Source organism: Echiichthys vipera (genome assembly GCF_963691815.1).
Source record: "Echiichthys vipera genome assembly, chromosome: 9".
NCBI lineage: Eukaryota > Metazoa > Chordata > Actinopteri > Perciformes > Trachinidae > Echiichthys > Echiichthys vipera.
In genome coordinates, this window is record NC_139834.1 from 32407300 (window position 1) to 32423383 (window position 16084).

Below are 16084 nucleotides of genomic sequence, written 5' to 3' on the forward strand. Positions count from 1 at the left end.
CATTGTTTTTAGTTCACACTTGTGTAGGTACTCTGGGTTAACTGGATCAAATGTGTGACTATCAAATTAAATATAAAAAGAAAAAATTCCTTGAATCATGTTCAGTTTGAGATTAAGTATTAATAAAATGATCGTTAATTAAGTAAATATTAGCTCCCACCAATAATTACCAAAGATAATAATACAAATTACTCTAGTTATAATATAAAAGTCTCATTAAATATATTAAACTACTAATTAAGGGTTGAACACCGAGAAATGTAATAGTTTACTCAGTTGAAAGATTAAAAAGTTATTTTCTTAGTAGAGGCTGGCTCACTCAGTTTTGTATAATATTAAATAAACAGACATATTTTAAACACAAACATTTATTAACAAATTAATAAATGCACAAACAAAACACAATAAACTAAAGCTAAACAACAAATGTGTTTGTGTGTGCGTGTGTTAATGAGACAAGGAGGAGGGGTGTATGGCTTGGACCCCTTCAGAGATTGTGGAGCATTGCTAACAAAACCTTTCAACTTAACTGAATCAACGCAATCACACAATCATCAGTCGTGACAAAGTCACAGTTCTGTGCTTAGCCGTTCATAAAGTCTTATAACGTGTAATAATGCCCAGTTGTTGGTTAGTCACCAGTCCATGAGATGGGAAAGATAATTGGGTTGCTTCGATGCCAGTGTCTGGTCCTTGTGAAAGAAGCTGGTTGAGAGAGGTTCTTGTCCCTGTTGTTGCTCTTAGACAAAGAAAGGAAAAAGATCACTCTTTGTTCTGCTCAGTTGGGTTCGTAACCGGTTGGTTAACCTGGCTGATGATCCTACTCAATACAGTGCCTAGGTGCAGCAGGCAGCTGGTCCCTGGATCCAGCAGAAGAGAGTCGAGTCGAGTGAGGAGATTCGAAGAAAGAGGATCCAAGAAGAGAGGATCCAAGAAAGAGAATGAGCAGGAGGCTGTCCTACAGTTTTTTAGACATGATGGTGATGTCATCACCAGAGGTCAGGTCAGCCAATAGGCTGACAGTTTGGGGTCCCACCTGGGTGTGACCTGTAGGGGGAGAGTTGCATGGCAGTTCTTTGTCTGTGACCATGCGCTCAGGACAAAGGCTACCAGGCTCTTGGGCCTAGTCTTTTCGTTTGTTTAATGTCCTCCCGCTCTGCCACCGTCACCAGCGAGTCCATCCTAATGCCGGCCACCGAGTCGGCCCGTCTGATCAGTTTATCCAGTCTGGAAGGGGTGCCGCAGCAGACCACAGTGTAGAAGAGGACACTGATGACCACAGACTGGTAAAACTTCAACAGCAGTTTGCTGCAGATGTTGAAGGACCGCAGTCTCCTCAGGAAGTACAACCTGCTTTGTGTCTTCCTGTACAGGTGGCTGGTGTGTGTTGTCCAGTCCAGTTTATTATTATTTGTATGAGTCCACAGCCTCCACCTCAGCTCCCTCTAGCAGGACTGGTCGTGGTCTTGGCCTGGACCCCCCAAAATCAATGACCAGCTCCTTCGTCTTGGTTAGTGTGGCACCAGAGAGCAAAGTCCCCCACCAGACTCCGATTCTCCTCCTCTCTGTCACCCCTGTTACATCCCACGATGGCTATGTCATCTGCGTACTTCTGTATGTGACACAGCTTCGAGTGGGAGGTGTACAGGGTGAAGAGAAGTGGGGTCAGCACTGTGCCCTGTGGGGCTCCAGTACATTAGCTCAAGTTAGCTCCACCACCCGGGAGCTAGGCTAACAGAACACGTCACTAGATAAGCGGGAGTGGGAGCGGGAGTCCCGTGTCTCTAGCGGAGATTACACCGGCTCAGCGAGTTCCTGGTTGATTCAATACGGAAGTGCCAAAAACTGCAGTTCTCTGAGTGGCCTGTGGTTTGCACAATAAAGCAATTTCTGATTGACCCTCATGTTAAATAGGCTGTTTATCACAGCATAATAAAACCTATTTAAGGCTTGTTACAAAAAAACATTCTAGTCTGCATGCTTAGGTCATATCTCCAAGAAACAACACTTAGGAGAGTGAATTTTTTTTGTACCAGCCTAGTTTTTATTTTATTGGAGGTTAATGCTTATAAATAATTAGGGGCACGGCCTCTTGAGTGACAGCTAGCCCCCGGTCGTCACTTCTCCTTGGAGGCTAGTTGTCAGGATTAGCATGCTAACTCTGTCATCTCAACATGGACTGCGCTCATTCTTGCGGTGGTGTTTCTATAAGTGACAAGATTGTTTGCTCTTCGATCAACTGTACAAACAGATGGTTTATGAACACACCGTGTAAATGTTAGCTCTGTTATGCTAATTAAATAGCCGCACCATGACTTACAATACAGCCTACTATCGATGGCACATACACTAGATGCTAATCTGGAGTACCAGGAGGATTCAGGCCGTGAGGGTCAGTGTTTTACAGTCTATGGGCATGGTACTGTGTGTAATATCAGTTTAAATCATATATCATAAATGCTGGCTGCCTGCACTTTACTCCCAGAGCCAGTGTAATCTCTGCTAGAGACTCGACCTGCCGAGCCGGTGTACTCTCCGCTAGAGACACGGGAGTGCCTGCACTTGACTCGCTGAGCCAGTGTTATCTCCACTAGAGACATGGGACTCCCACTCCCGTTGGTCAGCCAGACGGACGTATCTCCCTCCCCCCAACGTCACATCAATGCCCTTTTTTGTTAAGAGAAAATGAGAAGTCAAAGTCTGACAAGATGTCGGCTCCCAGAGGCGAGTACGATTGGATCAAGTTGAGAAAATGGGTGGTGGTGAGGCTACGTCCATTTTTATATAAAGTCTATGAGTGTTACAACCGTCCCTGGACCTTCAGCCATGTTTTGACCTCATGTGGCCTAGCTTGACTGCTACTCTGGCAGATGTTAGAGATTTTTATTTCTAGCTTACAAAACAGTGATTCTAAAAATATATGTTTTGATTTTCATGATATTTAATATCAGTACAGTATCCAAAAATGATACTGATAAAATTTTTAATGTCAAAAACACACTTTACAACCATCCCGTGTTACAACTGTACCTTATCTCCCCTACTACCAAAATGTATGTTTTCAAAGGTTGCAGTAATGTAGTGCGCACTACAACCATATCCGCCACAATAGATATGAGTTGTGGCCTGAAAATCATCGGTAAGAAGTTTGTGAATCTGACGAGAAAGGCTGAGCACAGCTGCTGCTGTTAGAGAAACACAGCAGGGAAACCACAGGAGGGCTAACACTGGTGCCCACTGATGACAGTACCCGGGGCAGCTGCTGTTTGCTGTTCTACTCATAAGCGAGGACCGGAGAAGTAGATCTGCTCCTATCCGGAGCAGTTAGCCATTACCGGGGTCGACTGCAGTTTAAGACGATGGAGTGTTTTCCGACTCTGCCGGCGAGAGGCCCCACACACACACACACACACGCACACACACACACACACACACACAGCCACCGTAGCGGCTTGCTTCCACGGCCCCACCTGCGTGTTGCAGTAAAGTAATCTGTAATATGTTCTTTTTTAAGAAAGTAACTGTATTCTGAATACACCAATTTAAACTTTGACTATAACGGAATAAAGTTACTTGTATTTTGTATTTTAAATACGTAACGCCGTTAGAAGTAACCCTGCTGGCCACTTTGCGGCAGGTGGAAGATATAGTTTTGTTTACAAAATACAACATATCTGTACAGTATGGATGTGGGAATAATGGGACAGACCGTATGAGTAAAAAGGCACCATACTCCCACCAGATTTCGCTGACAAGATTGTTGCTTATACATAAAAAAATGTTTGTGTGTGTTGTCAGGATTCAATGCAGAGTGCTCATCATCACCAGTGTTTGAAATGATTTATGAGCGTAACCCTGTGAGATGTAAGTTTGAGAGGAGGCTGGAAGTAAACACTTGTCCATTGAACATCATCTTCAACCCACAAGCAATCAAAAAAGTGACCGAGTTCTTCTATAAAGGAAGAGTTCATACGTCAGGTAAGTACTGAAATCTGGCCTTTTTTTAGTGCATAGATGTTTTATAAATATGGTTATCTAGACTATACCCAAAAGCAGTTTCAGTCAAAAGCAACTGGATTTAATTATTTGTCTAGGAAGACGTTTCACCTCTCATCCAAGAGGCTTCATCAGTTCATGTACGCATCTGACCAGGCTGGGACTGGTCCAACTATCTGGTATGGAGATCCAGGTATTTAACCTTTCACAAGGCCGATGATGTCACTGGAACTCTTTGAGTTCCAAGTGCCAACGACCGTCGTTAGAGTGACAGTCATTTGTGGGAAGTTGGTTTCGACTTTGTTAGTGCTCTATTGGGTGTTAACGAGAGCAGTTGGAGTCACAGGAGGCCATTTATGAACAGTTGTTCTTTGAGGTTAGATTGTTGAATCTCCTGGGAAGGGATGAAAGGGCAGCATTGGAAATTGGAGATAAGTGGTGCCTCAGACCTCCTCCTCTGTTTAGCGATAGTTTCTCTACTTTTACATAGACCGCTTCTTTTACTCCTCTTTCAAACCATCTGTCCTCTCTGTCCATGATGTTGACATTGTTGTCATCAAACGATTGGGCTTTCTCCTTGAGATGTAAATGGACAGCAGAGTTCAGGCCTGAGGAGTTAGCTCTCCCTTGTTGGGCCATGTGTTTATGCCATGGTTGTTTTGTTCCTCCAATGTAGAGATCTTTGCACTCATCGTTGCATTGGACAGCATAAACCAGATTGCTTTTGTGAGTCTGAGGTGTTCTGTCCTTGGGATGTACTAGTCTCTGTCTGAATGTGTTACTGGGTTTGAAATACACAGGGATGCAGTGTTTGTTGAAGATCCTCCTGAGTTTCACTGATACCCCAGCCACATACGGGATGACTGTGTTGTTTATCTTGTTTTTCTTTTCTTTTTCAACCACTTTGGTTTTCTTTCTCGAAGCAGCTGCCTTTTTCACAAAGGTCCAGCTAGGGTTGCCCCAGGTTGTGATAACACAAAGCTGAAAACGTATCCACAAGCTCACATGCCCAAGGGGAAGAACGCACACATCTGAGAGGCGCCCTCACAACTTGCTGTCCAATGCACCGGACAGCAGATGAACAGACAGCAAATGAAAGATGACAGCAGATGAAAGGGCAGCATTAATAATTTCATCCCCTTCCCAGGAGATTCACCAATCTAACCTCAAAGAACAACTGTTCACAAGTGGCCTACTGTGACTCAAACGGCTGTCGTAGAGCACTAACGAAGTCGAAACCAACTTCCCACTAACGACGGCCGTTGGAACGAGCACAAAGGGCTCCAGTGACGACATCTGATTTGTGAAAGGTTAAATACCTGGATCTCCACATACGATTGTTGGACAAATTCGCCTGGTGAGATGTGTACATGAACTGATGAAGTCTCTAGGATGAGAGGTGAAACGTCTTCCTAGACAAATAACCAAGTCCAGTTGCTTTTAACTGAAATTGCTTTTGGGGATAATGATGACCTGGACAAATGAGAACATTCACAGGTTTATTTAGGCTGTTGAAATTCAAGTTTCACATTGTAGGTGGACATGGCCACCTTATAGAAATTAAAGTTAGAGGTAGGAATGTTTAAACATACTGCATACTCTTTGATTATTTATTTATTTTTTTAAGTCTAAAAAGCATTGTCAGACTGTGTTTGTGTGGGTTTCCTCTTAATTCTCCTACTATCAAAAGATGTATGAAAAAAATGGAGTCTGGGACTGAAGTCTGGAAAAGTTTTATCTTTTTCCCTGACATTGTGACATGCCGATCTGATTACTTCAAAGTTAACATGCGGTTTAATCATTTCTAAGATGAGGCAGGGCACCTCCTTTCTATGGATCCCTCATTGTGTCAATCAAGAAAAAAATAGCCATGTAGTAAACTGATTAAACAGATTAATAAACTGATTAAACAGATTACTAAACTCAGGGAACAGATTTTGTGTTCTTCTACACAGCAGCGTTGAAGTGGACCAGACGTGTCTCCCCAAGGATTTAAGCTCCTAATTTTGATATTATAACTTGTTACAACACATGGGTAAGATCCAGAGGGATATGACTGTTGGTAGTTGTAATTGGTTTTGTTCAAAAGTGCCAAATTTTATCTTTATGGCTTATTGTTGTTGCCATGGCTACGGTAAACATTCAGGTAACATTAGTAGGCTAAATTTACATAAAAAGAGTGTGATCGTTATATGAATAAAATACAGAATGACAACCCATACTTATACTTTTTGACATATGATAAGCTATGATATCTCAGGGTACCTCTAATGCACTGCTGGAAATCACAGATTATAAGCAAATTTTACTCTTAGAATTCACTGTTAAAATATGCCATACTGTAGGTCACATTATTAAATGCACTTGCATACTAAAGGCAGTTATAGCACTGACTCAATGACAACAGATTGAGCGGCCCACAGGCTAGCATACGTGGACTGCACAGTGTCATTGTGGCAAAAATGACAGACCCGGATGAACCTCTCTTTAAAGCCTGTGAAACTTTAGTTGATAGAATACCGTTTCACTATTTTTACTTGTGCAAACAATCTTCTCTCTGAATGTAAAAGTAAACGTTATTTTAAACTCTGTACAACTAGTATAATTTATTTCTGATACTTTTGTAACTTTGATCCTCAGGTTTTGGCTATCAGTCAGAGCTGGAGCTGAGAGTGGCAGAGGCTGCTAGAAGGCAGTACAACAAGCTGAAGATGCAGACCAAGGCAGAGATCCGACAAACCATTGATCAGCTACTCGTGGGAGAGTTTATTGTAAGACAGAATAGCTGAATGGTGACCTGAAATAATTGACAGTTGAATCATTTGTTAATGCAACTGATGTGTTTGCTTTGTAGGAAAACAGTAAGCGCTGGACCATGAGACTGGATATATGTGCACCCCAGGTGATCTTTCCTGATGACTTCCAGTCAGAGGACCCGATGCTTGTAGTTGTGGATTTAGGGAGGATTCTCCTCACAAACTCTCAAGGTAAGACAACCAGTTTACCAAATAAAAATTAAAAGGGATACACCTGAAAATCTTCATTATTTTGCCTAATGAGGTTTCTAAGACAGCTCATACCTGTTATTTGTATTCTTCTAAGATGACACAAAGGCCAGCTCAAAAGCTTCTCAACCTGATAGGGAAGACATGAGTGATGATGAGTACCAGACGCCCCTTGCAACCCCGCCAGAGTCTCCACCCCCGGAACTAGACATGCCTATGAAAGAACAGGTCAAAAGCCCAGAACTTCCCAGTCTCAGATCCCCTGAAAGTGCACAGGCCTATAGCAGAAAGCTTTATGAGAAATACTCCTTGTCCTTTAAAGACCTTCAGATAATGGTTGGTCGCTATAAGGACAACTGGAAACACCTTCAAGAGAGTGAGGTAGGGCCTACTCATGTAGTGGAAAAGTTTAATGTGCTGCTGCAGCTTGAGCAGAGACTGCGCTACACATCAGACCCCCAGCTCCCTGGGGCTGTGCTGTCAGGAACTCTACCAGACCTCAAGGTCCATATAAACCTTGAGAAGATGACCGCCCTAAGGAGTTGTCTGGCTAGGCTAAGCAGTCCATCTGTGAGTGAAGGGGACAAAAACCAAGAGAGATGCCAAAATATAAGGTCTACTGACCCCCTTACCCTCCGCCATGACAAGATCTTTCACAGAGAGGACAGCTCCTGGAAGCTGCAGGGCTCAGCCAAGAACCTTACCCAGAGTGTAATGACTTTGGAGCAGCACACACGGGAAGTCCTGGTGGAATCCCGGCTACTTTTAGCTGAATTCAATATCAACTACATGCAGCTTGGTGTGGAAAGCAATGGACGCTACATATCCGTTCTCAAGGTATTTGGCACAAATGCTCATTTTGTCAAGCGGCCTTATGATGCTCAAGTCTCTCTGACTGTCCATGGTCTTTTGCTGGTGGACACCTTACAGACCTATGGCTCAGACTTTGACCTCCTTGTGGCTTCTCATAAGAATCTCAGTTTTGACATTCCTACGGGCAGCCTCCGAGAGAGCCAGCCTTCGTCCCCTGTGTCGTCTGATGGTAGGTCTCCAGAGCATCAGGGCCATCATTCTGAGTTATCCATAAGTAATATCTCCCCCTTCAGTTCCTTTCTCAGAGACCAGGAGGCCCTAATTAAGCTTGAATACCAGTTTGTGAGCTCAGACTGCCCCTCCATGAACCTGGACAGCTCTCTTCAGGTGACAAGCATGCAGGTCAATAGCTTGGACATCATTCTCAACCCTGAGACCATGGTGGAGCTGCTCAAATTTCTCCAGAAGTCTTTCCCCAAAGAAGAAAGCATGTGGCCATCGTCAGTGCAACAAAATACAACACAGCCTTGCGGTGAGGAAGAGGAGGGGACATATCAGGCCACCTATGACCAGAACAAAGAGCTTACCGTGGAGATACACCGTCTTAACCTGCTTCTCCTACGGACTGTTTCCACTGGCACTGTCCTGAGTGCTGAGAAGAAAGGGCTGAAGATTGCTACTGCCAGCATCACCGACACCAAGATCAATGTGTCGATGGGCTGCCGTATGGACATCAATGGTTCACTTGGGTCCATGCAGTTGGTGGACCTGACCCAGGAAGGAGGCCGAAGCCAGTTTGTGGTCAGCATTGGTACTGCTGACAGCCCCTCAACTCTTGGCGGATTAACATTCCTTGTGGACACAGGAGATTGCCCCTCAGAAGCTTTAAATTTTCGCCTTTTGGAGAAATCCCAAGGGGAGTGTTCCTTGCAACTTCAAATGGCATCCTTGCACTATAACCACTCAGCCAAGTTCCTGAAGGAGCTCAGTCTGTCTGCCAATGAGGTGGAAGACAATTTCCGCTCCATGCTGAAAAGTGCTGCCACCAAAGTGTCTACAGTTCTAGTCACCAAGACTGCAGAGTACAGCGGCATGGTTTCACTCTTTGAGACTCCTTCACGTAGAACTCGTACTCAGAGTCAGAGCTGGGCTTATCCATTTGAGGATGAGGAGGCTCTACCCATGGAGGAACCTGAATCCACCTTGGACACATTCTTGGTAAAGCTAACCCTTAATATCAGCATTGAATCACCAGTCGTGTCCGTTCCTCGTAAACCTGGACACCCTGAACTATTGGTCGGTCATCTGGGGAGTATTACAATCCAGAATTTTGTTACTGGGCAAGACTCTGAAGGAGAGAAGTTGCAGGTGTTGGTGAAAGAAATTCGACTGTATTCTGTCAACATGAGTCATTTAGTTTTGAAGAAGGCACCCAGAGGTGATAAGACTGGCAGCATGTCACCATCCTGCAATGGAAGCATCATTCAGGATGAACCACAGTTCACACGTCATGACTTCTTTGAATCCCTCAGTCGTGGAAAAGGTGAGAATGGTACAAATTTCTAAGGATAGTTGTATTGTCAGTGCTAGATTCTACGTGCTTAGTCATTTAATTAATGCAAGCATATATTTTACATGCAGTTTGTGACAAAAGCTTACATTTATTTTCTTCATCAGCTTTCCATATATTGAAAGACACCACTATACAGTTCACTTTGGAGAAAGTTCCCGTTGATCAAGACATTGCGTGTACCTTCCTCACGCCAGAGGAGTCCTGTAAGAGCACAGGGTTACTGAGAATTGAGGGAAGATTTGTCAACCCTGTTCAGGTATGCATCATATTAATACTGTAAATTATCATATGTAAGCCAGTACTTCATGTCTTTGTCTTTTTCGAGATCAAAGAAAAAGCGGTTCGCAATAAAGGTCCTGTAAAATAAATAAATAAAGGGAATTGGCTTTTCCATAATTGCTCGAAGTAAACTCAGTAAACCACAGCACTAATTCCATCAGTATAACAATTATGTTGTACTTTCACCACTCGGCTCTGTTACTGTTTTTAAAAGAAATACTTTTCTCATTCAGTGATAAATTCCAACCTAGTTTGCTATTCTTTCTATCACTGTTAAACCACAGTTATGAAAATCAACAGCTCCTCCAGATGTTTCTTAAAGACAAACAGGAAAGAGATAATTACCATGAAGCTAATAGAATAATATATATGTAGGAAGTGTTAAGTTTCATTTATGTTAAGGTAAAGTTATAATCCGTAAGATTTAAGATATGTTGTTTATCGCAGCCGCTTTGGCGGTAACATGTAACTGCAGAGAGTCTCTGGGACCTCATCTCCTTGGAAACCGAACAGTGTCAACTGTATGACGTTGGTAGATCACACTTGCACGATGCGGCGTGGTGCCTTCAAATGCTCCACACTGATAGGATATCCGAAGAGAGAAGGGGAACAACTTATAAAGCGTCAGTGACTGTGTGGCACATTTGATTTTAACGCGAGAAAGTCGCAGAAAAACAAATCATATCATATTTCTCAACAAAGCAGCAAGTGCTGTCATTAGTGGGTCATATGATCAATCACCATTGTTTAAACTCACTATGTGATAGACAGAAACTTAGCAGACAATTAACTAGATGAAAATCTTACCTTTAACACTCAATACAAAATTATACAGATAGCTCAACTGGAATTATTTTGAAAATGAAAATAATATTGTTGAAAACAGAAATTCATGAAATTCATATCAACGTAGTGTAAGTATTTATCGTATTAATCTAATGTACATTGTCCTGAATTAATAAAAAGAACACAAACATTGAGGAAGTGTTGAGCAAGTGTTGCATCAACAGCATCAGAATCAAAACAGGAGGCTTCTTACTGAATATACGAGGGAAATAGGAATAAAGACCTGTATCTAATATAATCTTGCATCAGACAAAGCTCTCGTTCTCCCTTTAGTGCAAATCAATTAAGACAGTATTTGAGCATTTAAATTGCAGTACAGTAGATTACAATGTAACTCAAAGTAACTTTGGATGTAGAAGCATGTATTTTAAAACGTATATTAATTCTAAGTCTATAGTAATAAGAGTAATTAGTAGTAATCAATATAACAGTAATTATACCTAGTTATGGCTTATTAGACCTAATTTTCTTACCATTTAATATGGCAGGACAGATGACCTTTATCATGCTTCTAAGTGCATGGAGTTCCGTGAGCTCACGTAATTCAAGTTAATTCAATTAAATAAATCTTTATTATGCCCAGAGAACTTTTCTGGTGCAGCGCTAAAAAAACAACATAGGGGAAATGTACTGTACATACGACAACAAAAAATTATCAACAACAAAGACACTGTACTGTAATGACAAAAATCACATTTTAGTATAATATCAGAAAGATTACTGAGTTGGGACACCCCTGTAATCTTAGAGCAGGTCTCCACCACTTTCTGCAGCTTTGCCTAACTCCTCACCTCCAAACCAGAAGATCAGGACAAAAGTTAATATTTATTCAATAAAAGATCGACACAATGTAACTGTCATAAATGTTTGTCCACATAAAAAGAGTCAAGCTTCCTCAGTAGAAACAGTTCCAGCCACTCACCACTACTTGCAGAGGTCTAATCAGCCAGAAACCGCGAAAATGTATTTGTGGGTGTGCAGGGCTTTATGTGGGGTTACTGGCTGTTTAAAATTGTATCAATATTTAACATTCTGGTTCTAGGTGTTCCTGTGCAAGCCTGTATATGAACAAGTCCTCCAGACACTGGATAATTTGTCCTTGATTAAGGAGCAACGTGTCAGACCCAGCCAACCACCCACACCCCCTCCACCAACTCCTTCCTCCACCAGACCTCACCGCTTTCCTGACCCCCAGGGAGGGCTGTTTGCAAGGGACCCTCCCTATATCAGCTTTCCCCATTCCTCGCTTTCCACTCCTTTGCCTCTACAGTCTCACAAACCCGCTCTTCTCACCTCATTCACTCAGCTAAAAGTCACCTTACATGTGGCAGAGTTGCAAGTCCAGCTCAGTGCTGACCTGACGCAGGGCTCCCAGGGCTTGGTTAGTCTGCGCTTCCAAGATCTGCAGGGAGACTTTACCAAAGACCACCCTTATCTACTGGCAGTCCAGCTGGCTCTGCGCTCACTGCTAATGGAGGACCTCCTGGAACAGAACCCTGAGTCTAAGTACAAACATTTGATGGTGTCTCGCGGAGCTCCCAAAACCTCCACCTTCAGTCCAAAAGAGTACCTTTCCCAAAGCTGTCCATCAGCATCCAATGCCCTGTACCCAGACATGCCTCGCTCACTGCCTTCACACATGGAGGAGGCCCAGAACGTTTTCCAGTTCTACCAGAGACATCCCAGCACCCCTTCAGCTAGAAATCGCCAATCCAAGAGGGACCCAGACTGTCCCAGCACTCCACCTCCCTCTCCTACTCACCATACACTGACCCCTCAGCCACACCCAGACTTTGATGAAACCTTAGTTCATATCAATGTGCTGCTGGTGGACCAGAACCACCCAGAATTCAAAACACGCTATGGCAGAGTGGGACGTAGTGTGGATGTTGACTTTAACTGCCTGGACGTTTTGATCACACTGCAGACCTGGGTGGTTATCCTGGACTTCTTTGGTATTGGCTCCACAGCCAATAATCATGGAGTGAAGGTGCTCTCTACGTCGCCTCAACCTGAGCCAGGACATCCTCTGTATGAGACAGACATCAGCGAGGAAGAGAAAACAGAGGCTGTTAACAGTAAAATTGACCTAAAGGTATGTCACTGGACCTGCTGCATCTTGTTGAAAGGGCTGGGCTGTCCAAATGATACAAGTTAGTCAGCTGCAGTTACATATTCATGTATAGGAGGAACAAATGTTGTAGATACTTCAAAAAATACTGTCTCATCACATAGTTGTTGAGATTGAAATGTCTCATCAAACATCGATTATATGGATGGACTGTTGAAGTGCGTGTACAGACATTGGAAATATGATGATAGCTACTGGCGTTGGTGATACGCTGACTTTTCCTCCTGCACGACAGTAGGTTGACAGTTTTGAATGAAATATCTCAAAACACTTGGGTAGATTTGTGAAATATAGAACAAATACTCAAAGTGCTCAGATAATTATGACAAAATAACCAATAGATGAATCAACAATGAAAATAGTTAACTACTCGGTTTAAATGAGTGTATTGCACATTGAGCCGCACTCAGCAACAGAAAATGTCTTTTAAATAATTGTCCAAATGTCCCAATAATGTTCTCCGACAACAAATTAAGGAAATTATTTCAGTTTGTTTAATTCTGTTTTAGTTGTTTTTTTGTAATAGTGAATCCTCCTCTCAAACTAAATAAAAAAGGATCTCTGATAAGTTTCAGTTTTTTTTTTCCCGTTAGGAGTGTAGCCTCCTTCCAAACAATTTAACAAACGATCTTTGCAACCCCCTGATATTGTTTGGAGGGGAAACACTGGTAAAACAACATCCATTGTTGTGACTTATAATGTTTTCCTTTAAAAATGTTTAATTCTAATTTCTAGTCTCTGTGCCTTTCTCTGTCAGTCAGTTCTGAAATGAATACATCAGGAGTCAGGACTAAACTTGTCCATGTTTTCATTTTTAGGTCCATTCTTTGTCTCTTGTACTGAACAAGAAACTCAACGAGCTTGCCAGAGCTAGTGTGTCCAAATTATCTGCTCATCTGGAAATGTTGGGTGTGTATGAAAAACATGACTTGAAAAACAACTCTCCACACAGCATAATTGTCTTTTACGTGAATAGGTTGACTCCTAAAAAATAATTTGCTGTTCAGTGTTGCCACATTATGTCTTCTAATTTAGATGGCGACCTGGCATTACAAGGCAGTTTAGGAAGTTTGTCCCTGAGTGACCTTACCCCACACGGTGATCTCTACAGAGAGCGCTTCACTACACAAGGAGGGGACGCTCTAATTTTCAACATCCTTAAGTATATATCATAACAGTGTCAACACAGAATTATTCTACATGCTACTGAAGAACTAAAAATAATCTTTCCTTTAGTCACTGTTGTATTCTGGTCTTTTCAGGTATGGCCAGCCTGATCCTTACCTGGAGCGGGAATTTGACATCAATGTGTCTTTGCAGATGGCCTCAGTGCAGTATGTCCACACCCAGCGCTTTCAGGCTGAGGTGGTGGCCTTCATCCAACATTTCACCCAGCTGCAGGATGTCCTTGGCAGACAGAGAGCTGCAATGGAGGGCCAGGCTGTGAGTATTGCCTGATGGGGCTCTTAACCATAGATAGTCACATACTGTAACTCCAGTTTGCTCCAAGATCATTTCTATTGATTGCTGTATGTACAGGTCTTACACTACCTTTCACAAGTTTGGAATTTCTGCCACAGAAACTTAGAGAGAGAGACTTGGACTTAGGCTTCTCTTTATTGAGCCCTTCGGGATGACTCCTGCAGGGAAATTAAATTTCCAGCAGCTTACAAAAACACAAGGGAGGTATAAAAAAAATACAGTATTGGATAATTAATAAACTCTTAGCTAAATAAATACAGAAAATATAAAAAACAGTAAATAATAAACTCTTAGTCAAATATATATGAGGTAGATGTAAGAATACAGGTCAAATAAAATTCACAGAAAATTAAATCAGATAAGTTAAATGTAGAGGAAACGTATAAGATAAAATATATATGACTCTATGACAGAAATGAGCAGTAATTATTGCACTTGAGTGGTGAATAAAGTTATTGCACGAAGAGAAGAAGAGAAGTGTCCAGGTATGTACAAGTAGATAATTAATTTCACAGTGAGTGGCTCCCACTCCTTCCCTTCTATCCTCTTTACTTCCTCCCCCCCCTGAGTGAGGCCTTCCACTGAACAGGGTCCGCTGGTTGCTGATTACGGTGTGCAGGGGATGGCTGGCATCGTCCATAATGTCCAGCAGTTTGTCCAGTGTCCTCTGTCACCGTCACCAGTGAGTCCAGTTTCATGCCGACCACCAAGCTGTCCTGCCTGATCAGTTTATTCAGGCTGGAGGTGTTCTTCTTGGATATGCTGCCCCCTCCCCCCCCCCCCCCCCCCCCCCCAGCACACCACAGTGTAGAAGAGGACACTGGTGACTACAGACTAGTAAAACTAGTAAAACAGTCTCCTCGGGAAGTACAACCTGCTTTGTGTCTTCCTGTACAGGTGGCTGGTGTGTGTTGTCCAGTCCAGTTTATTGTCCAGCCCCAGCCCGAGTCTACCGCCTCCACCACAGCTCCCTCTAGCAGGACTGGTTGTGGTCTTGGTCTGGACCTCCCAAAATCAATGACCAGCTCCTTTGTCTTGGAGGTGTTGAGCTGTAGGTGGTTAGTGTTGCACAAGAGAGCAAAGTCCCCCACCAGACTCTGATACTACTCCTCTCTATCACCCCTGATACATCACACGATGGCTGTGTCATCGGCGTACTTCTGTATGTGACATAGCTCCGAGTTGTAGCAGAAATCCGAGGTGTACAGGGTGAAGAGAAGAGGGACCAGCACTGTGCCCTGAGGGGGTCCAGTGCTGCTGACCACAGTGTCAGACGTGTTGTCTTTCAGCCTGTCGTACTGGCCTGTCAGTGAGGTAGTCTCTGACCCAGTCCACTAGATAGGGGTCCACTCCTATCCTGTTCAGTTTGTCCTGAAGTATAGGGGGCTGGATGGTATTAAAGATACTGGAGAAGTCCAAGAAGAGAATCCTCGCTGTGCCGCTTCCCTTATCCAGATGTGAGTGGACTCGGTGCAGCATGAAGAGGATGGAACCCTCCACACCGACATCTGGCTGGTACACAAACTGCAGGCGGTCCTGGGCGTGTTGTATGTGGGGTCTGAGTAGGCTGAGGAAGAGCCGCTCCAACGTCTTCATCAGGTGTTAAGTGAGTGCCAGTGTCATTCAGCATGCTGTGCCTGTTCTTCTTGGGAACCGGAACGATGCAGGATGTCTTCCAGAGGGTAGGCACTCTCCCTAGCTTCAGGCTAAGGTTGAAGATCCGTTGTAGTGGTTCCCCCAGTTCTGCAGCGCAGGTCTTCAGTAGTCTTGGACACACTTTATCCAGGCATGCTGCTTTCCTCGGCCGAAGCTTCTGCAGCTTTCCTCTGACCTGGTCTGTGGTGATGTTAGGCAGTGATTGTGTTGAGGGGGGGTATTGAGGGAAGAAGGAGAAGATGGCTGCAGTGAGGGTGGGGGAGGACAAGGGCTGGTTAAACCTGTCAAGGAAGTCATTCAGCT

General features: G+C 43.4%; 1 protein-coding gene across 5 annotated transcripts in view; it reads left to right on the forward strand.

The window, feature by feature from the left end:
• vps13d (vacuolar protein sorting 13 homolog D) overlaps positions 1–16084 on the forward strand; it is a 223510-nt gene that overhangs the window by 58043 nt on the left and 149383 nt on the right. For all 5 annotated transcript variants that reach the window (XM_083919727.1, XM_083919728.1, XM_083919729.1 and 2 more), the window contains exons 16-24: positions 3799–3978; positions 6637–6767; positions 6851–6983; positions 7099–9357; positions 9492–9643; positions 11555–12607; positions 13462–13552; positions 13679–13805; positions 13906–14086. In XM_083919727.1, coding sequence (XP_083775853.1) covers positions 3799–3978; positions 6637–6767; positions 6851–6983; positions 7099–9357; positions 9492–9643; positions 11555–12607; positions 13462–13552; positions 13679–13805; positions 13906–14086 — 4307 coding nt within the window. The remainder of the gene's footprint in view (positions 1–3798; positions 3979–6636; positions 6768–6850; positions 6984–7098; positions 9358–9491; positions 9644–11554; positions 12608–13461; positions 13553–13678; positions 13806–13905; positions 14087–16084) is intronic.